The 7,986-nt window shown below is 50.7% G+C and overlaps 1 protein-coding gene across 1 annotated transcript; it reads right to left on the reverse strand.

The window, feature by feature from the left end:
- Positions 1-878: 878 nt before the first annotated feature.
- Positions 879-6,748, reverse strand: CHST2 (carbohydrate sulfotransferase 2). Its single transcript, XM_087740585.1, has one exon. It carries the CDS (start codon positions 6,659-6,661, stop codon positions 5,366-5,368), a length of 1,296 nt encoding a protein of 431 aa, XP_087596711.1. The 5' UTR covers positions 6,662-6,748; the 3' UTR covers positions 879-5,365.
- Between the last annotated feature and the right edge of the window lie 1,238 nt (positions 6,749-7,986).

The raw sequence follows: 7,986 nt of genomic DNA on the forward strand, positions 1-7,986 counted from the left end.
GGGAATTCCTCCAAGCTGATTTTCATCTTGTTTTTCAGCAGGAAAGTCCTATTTTCATTCAAACCCCATCAGAATAATGCCATTGTATCCAGACACAAGTTTGTGGCACCTCATACTAAAAGATGCGCAGGCTGTCCTGGCTACGCACCAATTTCTCTGATAGGAACGAAGAGTTGGTAACCTACTGCTCGACCTCAATTCCCTTCTCACCACCCTGTTTATAACAAGCATATTGCTAGATCAGACATTGAAGTGGACGCCACAGATCTCACCCACATCAGTGGGTGTAAATGGGTCCCTTCCATACAGAATTTTCTTCTGTGAAGGAATATGCCATATATTTTTACATGCATTTTACAGCTTTGTGTTTCACTGCAGAAGCAGATGATTCTTTAATCCTACTTCTCCCATTTGCAATGTCATTTATATTATGAATTGTTTCTTTGCATAGCTTTCATGTTATTGATGTGTCTGAGGAACGTTGGCTCTTCACACATCAAGGGAAGACAGGACACCTTATGTTTCGCACTGATTTTCATCAGATTTGCATTGATCCAAACACTAAACACTCAATAATGCAGGCCCATTCTTGTGATCCTTTCATGATCTCATGATGCAGGCAACCCCAGGCCCTGAAGCAGAATAAATACAAGGAAATTTTCCAGCTTGCAAAGTTAAAACAGTCTGTGTTGTACAGAATCTTGTACATTTTCTTTGCATGATTGACAAATTAGGTGAAGAATCACAGATGTCATGACAGCCAAGAGCTCTTATTTAAACACATTAGCAGAAATCATTTGATACCAGCAAATCCAAATAAACGAGATAAACCTTATTTTTTAGTTTAAATGTGTGCAATATAATGAATATTGCTGAAATGTTATTCCATGTATGTTTTTATTTTAGAACATGCGCACATTTTCATAAGATCTTGCTCAGGAGCTCTGATACAAAATGTAAACCGCATCCAATGACTGCCAGGATAACTAGCAGAAAGCACCGGCCATCGAAGTGGGATACATCAATGGCAAGCAGTCTCACGCTCACTTAGAGCCTCCAAATTAAATCTGCTTGCCTTATTTATATGCATAATTCCAGCAGAGTAATACTTATCCTGGTACAACACCCTTAATTGAAATGGCACTAGAAAAACAACATTTTTGATCCATTTGATTAACACAAGCAGCATTTGCCCGACGTTCAGTCTGTTCACGTTAAGCAGCCCCACACAATTTGACGCAACTGGCATTCACCGCTCCAAAGAGACCCATGCCTGCACTTAAAGGGATGCACAGGAGCAAAACTCAAACACAGGCTCTAAGACCACCCCTTGCGGTGTGCAAAAGATCATGTTAAACACCCTTCACTTTCAAGGACACTTAAAACACATCACAGCAATTAGAAATGAAGGGGGAAATAAAGAATAATCCCACTCGTCTTCTCATGGCCTACAGGATGAAAAACACTTGTCTCAGAATTGATTATAACCAGCAGCATTTCATCTCTAGAGACCCGAGTTCAAATTGTAACTGAAAAACAAGGTTTGTGGTTTTAAATTAAGTCAGTTATGTTCCTCTTCCCAGTCAGGGCATGAAGCTTAACACCTGACAAATTACAAAGTGATCGGAAAAATTAACAACTTCCTCCTTTTGTTAGAAAGACTGAAAGATGATACTTTATCTGACCATTTTTTCATTATCAGCATTTAGGTCAGCTGCAGCAACTTGCACACTTTTACACGTATTGTGTTTTAAGTTGATTCAGTGGAGGACAGAGGGTTTTCCTGTGTTTTCATGCACCGCGTGATCATTACCTTGTATTTACAATACTTGTACAATTTTCTGGGTTTGTTCACAGCAGAAAACAACACGTAGTTGCGCACTGGCCTTTCTGTTCCATCGAAACAACGTGCCAAGTCTTCAAAACAGTCTCCCTCCCAGTTCAGTGCAACTTAGGGCACCCTGTACCTTGTGTATGCTATTGATTCTTCACTAATACAAGCGTTAGCTTCAGTTGAAGAAGTACACTGTAATTATTAAATCAGACAGAAAGCAAACCCAGGCACTATTTTTAAGCATAAGAGTCAAGTATTGTTGTAAGTATTCTGACCGCAGCTAGATGTCCCTCCTCACAACAGGCAGAGGTCTTTTGTAATCGTGTTCATCATCTTTCTGATATCCTATTTTTCTCTCTGATTTTCCACATTGAAAACTTTTTCTTTTTTTTTTTTTTCAGCTATGTTTGCCTTTAATTCCTCTAATCCTCTTTTCTGAATATAAAAAAGGACTAAAAACGGCCTCTTTTAACTGCTGGTTGTTCACATACTTTTTTTTTTAATGGAGTGGCAGTAAAGGTAGGGCTTAGCCCACCAGCATTTTACGCAAGCAGAGTCCCATTCACTTCTCCTGAAGCTTTACCCAAACAAAATTGCAGTCCTTTATTTTCACAAAATGAGCTTCACATTATTTTTTCTGTTCACCAAAACATGCCCAGGTACAACTGTACAGTACGTTGGGTGATTCCTTGCTGCAATGTAGTAGGTGGAGCTCAAATTATGGACCAGATTCAGACGCTGTAACTCTACTGGCACACCGTTCATATCAGTAAAGTGAAGCAGATGCTTGCAATGCACCATTATTAGAAGAGCAGCGAGTGCTCGCTCAGAATGACAGGATGAGCTTTTTAATATAATTAGAATCCAAAGGAGATTTTTGGAAGCTAAGTCAATCGGGCTCATCTAGTTCACACTCCCACAGGCAATTAATTCCTGTTCACTTTACTCACCCAGAAAACTTTCTCAGAAGAGACCAAGGAATTATGCATATGTAACGGACCGTGCTTCAGCCCCCAAAAATCAAATGAGCTTATGCTGTAACACGCTGTCATGAGAAAGCCCAATTTAGAAATCACAGCAAAGTCTCATACTTAACGCAGCAGGAGCCAAAATCGGGGCGCAGCGTCCCAGCCCGGAGGGGAAGCTGGGCTCGCTTCCCCCTGGGCAGCGCACCGCTCTGCGTAGAGGCTCTGCAGCTCCCTGCCGATAGCAGCGCCTCAAACGCGCGCGCGGCTGTTGCGAGGCAGACGGGCAGGACTGTGCAGCGGGTAGCAGGGGTGCTTCCTAAAGCAGCGGATGGATAAGAAGCAAGCGACACGCTCTACAAGCGGATCAGATTTTCAAGCACTGCCCTAGGACACACCGACTGAAAAAAAAAAAGAAAAAAAATCCCACAGGGTACAGCCCAAACCCAGACGTCCAAAATCCACTCAGAATACATACAGTGATAACACAAAACACCTAATCTCACAAAGCCACAAGTACCTCAATATGTATTTTAAATACCAAATTAACTATCCCTCCCATTTTTAGCGCTGCTATCTGGAATTTGGGAATACATCCTAACAGGCCAATTATAAAATCTTCCAGAGATAGATATTATTAATGCTGTTTGTGCTGACAGTGATGATGAACTGAGCGAACGGACGTGTGTAATGTAGCCATTCAGCAAGTGTATAGGCAACCTTATGCAATAATCTTTTAACTAGTTTATTAAATGTGTTTCCTTTTCAAAGTTCAACATCTAATGCCAAAATTTCATCAAGAACTCGAATAGCTTAGTAGCCAGCTATCACCTGTTTAACTTAAAAGTACTGACACAAGAAATGGACACATTACACATCACTAAAATTTTCACACGTACATACACACACACTTACCAGCATCCTGTTTATATCAATTTATTTTCACAAATCAAGTTCCTTTTTCCTACTCATACTCTTTACATGTGCTGAAGGCACAACACCCACACAGGCAATGTAAAATGTACTTCCTGTAGAAAAGTCTATAGTCTCCTAAGAGAACAGTTTGGCAAAACCACTTTTGTTTAAAAATTCAAGTTCCAAAATGAGCCTTCAAAGAGCATCAGAGAACACCGCCAAGATTAAAAACTACTTCAGGTGTCTGCACTTCTAATACACAACACACCACTTAACTTTTAATAAAACCAGGACTTTTTCAGGAAATTATAAAAGCAGAAGTAGTAAAACCTCGTATTTTTTTAATCAAGTTTTAACGATGGGACAGAGTCTCTAGGCAAAGCTCCCAGAAAGAGCCAGACCACCATCTGGCTCCATCACAGAGCAATGACAATTCACAAGAAACGAGTATCTAAGCAGCACTCTGAAATCAAACGCTAGGTTGACTCTGTAAAAGCTCCATTACAGCTATGAACACACAGCTGTACGTTTCCTCCCTCCTCGTACGTAAATATACCCTCGGACACTTAGACAAAAGGGAAAAATAAATCATTTTATGCATTCTTCTATGCTTCCCTGTTATGCCTGTTACCAATCGATGTCAAGAAATATCTTAAATAGCTTACTGTATTGTTAACACTATAGAATATATATAATATATATAATTTTATTTTTGTTTTCACACATGCTAATGTTTCCAGTATGATAAATGTCTTTTTAAATCCTGCACTTCTTGTCACGCTGTAGATCCACTTCTGTTTGACAGTGACTCCTGCACGTACATGTCAAGACAAAAATAAATACTGCTGTGATGGCAAACGTTTTAAAACTCTTGAGACACTAATACAGTGGCACTTGAAAGACTTTTTAAATACAACAAAAAAGACAATAGTTAAATAGAAACCTGCATTGACATAGCCACAGAACCTGCCTACATTCGTGAGATCTGTACTTGTTTCTGCGAGAGCACCTCCTAATCTTTGAACATGTCAAATGTTGCACTCCAGCCCTCCACCCATACCCTTAAAAAAGTCCACGTTGCTATTTTAAGCAAGCATCCCCTCTAGCTGTGCATAAGCAACACTGTAATTCCCAAACAATTGAGGTAATTATAAAAATGAATATCATTTATTTTTTTTTTTTATTACTATCATGTCTGAACATTTGCTTTCATACAAAAGTCTGATTTTCAGCATTCTGCTTTCCAAGGGCATCCCCTCCGCACCAAGGGAGATAAAGATGTGCTAGGAATTGTGCAAGAGTTTTTGTTACCATCTTCAAACTCAAAAGAACTCCATAAACAAGATTTTGGTACAGAATCACTGCCTGGCATTTTAGAGAAGGGGAAAGGGTCTTTACACATATATTCTGTTCCACTTTATTTTTATTTTTTTTTAAATCGCATCTAACCCAATGTAGAGGGGGGAAAAAATTGAAAAAAAGAAAGAAATCATCACATTACTCTATGTTACCCTTCAGCAGTCTTTGGAGGAAATCGGAAACCGTGTTGCTTTTCCCAGCTCCCTCCCTCACTCAAGCCAGCCGGAGGATCTCCTCTCCCCAGCCGGGCTCAGCCGCCCCCGAGGGCAGTCGGCGGGCGCACGCTGCCCCGTCACAGCCGCGGCTTCCTGAGCAACGTTCTGCTGAGGTCCTTCACCTCTTCGGGGCTGCCGACCCTCTCGTAGCCCAGCAGGGCCATGGGCTGGTGGCAATACTCCTCGACCTGCTTGATCTGCTGGTAGCTGAGCGCAGTCCTCCAGGCACTCAGCGCCTGGGTGGCGTTCCTGGCCGACACCACGAAGGGCTTGGAGGAGTAGCCGGGGCCGCTGGTCATGTTGAGGGCGAACTTCTCCATCTCTGGGCTGACCGCCAGGTTGACGAAGCCGTACACCTGCCGCAGGGTCTTGATGGGCTCGACCACCAGGTCCTCGTAGCGCACAGCCATGTAGTTGCCCTGCAGCCAGTCAGGGGGGTGCAGGGCAGTCTGCAGGGTCTTGGCCATGCTGCTGCAGATGACCTCCATGGCACCCAGGGCATGGTAGTCTGAGCCACCCCCCCCCTCCTTCTTTCCACCCAGCTTGTGGCCAGCATCAAGGAAGGGCATGCGATGGATGCGGGGGTCCCTGCTCCTCACCACCTGCAGGCTCTCCCGGATGAGGCCGTGCCGGGACTTGATGCGGGAGCTGGCGACGGCCCGGGGGTCCCGCACCAGGTGGATGACTTTGAGGTCCAGGGTCGGGTCCCGCATGAGTGGGGCGAGGACAGCCAGGTCAAAGACGCGGACGCCCTTGATGACCAGCGTGCGATACTTGTGGCACTCCTCCTGGAAGCGGCTGAGGCGCTGCGGAGGACACTTCTTGCACACCCGGTCATCCACCATGCCCACCACCTCCTTGCGGTAGGCCGGGCAGAGGGGCGAGGAGCAGATGACCTTGTTGGTGGACGCCCCGAAAATGCCCAGCGTGGTGAGGTTCTTGCCGGCGCCCGCCGTGCTGTAGAGCTGGAAGACGGAGAGGTCGCAGCGGTACAGGGAGCTCAGCATGTCGCGGGCCGCCCCTTGCAGCGAGACGGCGTCCCCGGGGTACAGCTTCTGCCAGACGTGCCACACCGGCTCGTAGAGGAAGAAGACCTCGGGGTTCTGGTTGAAGAGCTCCCCGAAGAAGGACGACCCCGAGCGCCAGGTCGTGAAGACATAGACCAGCTGCCGCCGGGCGCCCGCCGGACCGCGGCTCCCGGCCGGCGGCGGCGGCGGCGGCGGCGGGGGTCGGTGGCGGGGGGCGGCCGGGGGCTCCCCGCAGCGCCGCGGCTCCCGCCGCCACTTGTACTCCAGCAGGTTGAGGGCGGCCAGGAGCAGCAGGAGCGCGTAGCCCAGGCACAGCGCCAGCGCCTTCCGCCGGCACACTTTCATGCTGGGCGGCAGCGGGGCCAACTGTTGCTCAGCGCCCCGGCGCCCCGGGGCCCGCGGCGGGCAGCAGGGCGCGCCGCCCCCGGCGCCGTCTCCCGGCCGGCCCCCCGCGCCCGGCCCGCATGGCGCAGCCGCCGCGACGGCCCCGCCGCCGCCCCGCCGCTGCCCTACTTAGCGGCTGCGCGGCCACCCGCGCTTCTTCCGCGCCGCCATCGCCCAGCGGCCGCGGGCGCCGCCGCAGCCCAGCTCACGGCGGCCGCCGGGGCGAGGCGGCGCCGCGCTCCGCTCCGCCCCGCAGCGCGGGGGCGGGAGCAAGGGGCGGCGGGCGGGGAGGGCGGGCAGGCCCCCGCGCCGCGCCGCCAGCGCGCATGGCGCCCCCGCCCCGCGCCGCAGCGGGGAGAGCCCCGGCCCCGGCCGCCGCGCGCGGAACCGCCGCCGGGCGGTCGCGGCCCGAAATGGCGGCGCCCCGCCCCGCGCCCCCCATTGGCGGCCGCCGCCGCCACTCTCGCCGCCGTCCCGCGCCCGCCGCAGCGCCCCGCCGGGCCCGGCGCGCCCCGCGGCGGCCCCGGCCCCGCCGCCCGGCGCCGGTCCGCAGCGCTGCCCCCGCCCCTCGGGAGAGCCCGGCCCGCCCGGGAACGGCTAGGCGGCTCCGGCATCCGCCCCCGGCCCGCCCGGGTGTGAGAGGGCGGTGGGCGCCGTTAGAAGTTGTTCCCCGGCGGCGGTGGGGTTCCGCCAGCCCTGCCCGGGGGCGCAGGCTCCCCCCGCAGTCGCCTCTCGGCCAGCGAGGCTGCCCCGGTCACAGGAAACGGGAAAAGCAGGAGCGGGGGGGGAACCCGTAAAAGGCCTGAAACGGAGAGGGCCCCGGCCCCGGCCCCCTTACCCCGGTCTTTGCAGAAACTCAGATTTCTCAAAGGTCCTCTAGTCACTTCTCCAAAATCATCAAAAAACCCCCAAACTGGCTCTTCCTGATACAGCTCAGACAGAAATCTGTCGTCTTCGGTTCCTAACAATATTTTTATAGCCGCTACAAATACCCAGCCATTGTGCAGTCCTCGGGTGCCTGCTGAGCCCCCTGGAGCGGAGGCTGGCGGGCTGATGAAGCGGCTTGCGGGGCGCCTGGTGCTGCCTCGGGTACAGCTGCCGCAGCGGTGCGTGTGCTGCTGTTTGCGGGCAGCGAGGCCGAGGAGCCGGTTAGCGCGGCGCGAAGGGGAATTTTCTGCTAGGGAGAAGGGAGGAGAGGGTCGGTCCCAGCCCACGGCCCCCGCTCGCCCTCCCAGCCCTGCGTTTGCTTGGCGAGAACCGAGGGCAGGGGCGGCCTCTGCCCTGGC

Source organism: Nipponia nippon, unplaced genomic scaffold (genome assembly GCF_047370975.1).
Source record: "Nipponia nippon isolate SJK-2023a ecotype South Korea unplaced genomic scaffold, ASM4737097v1 scaffold_7, whole genome shotgun sequence".
Classification (NCBI taxonomy): Eukaryota; Metazoa; Chordata; class Aves; order Pelecaniformes; family Threskiornithidae; genus Nipponia; species Nipponia nippon.

Excerpts from the sequence above, each read along its gene's own strand:
- CHST2 (XM_087740585.1), bottom strand. The coding sequence starts at position 6,661 with ATGAAAGTGTGCCGGCGGAAGGCGCTGGCGCTGTGCCTGGGCTACGCG.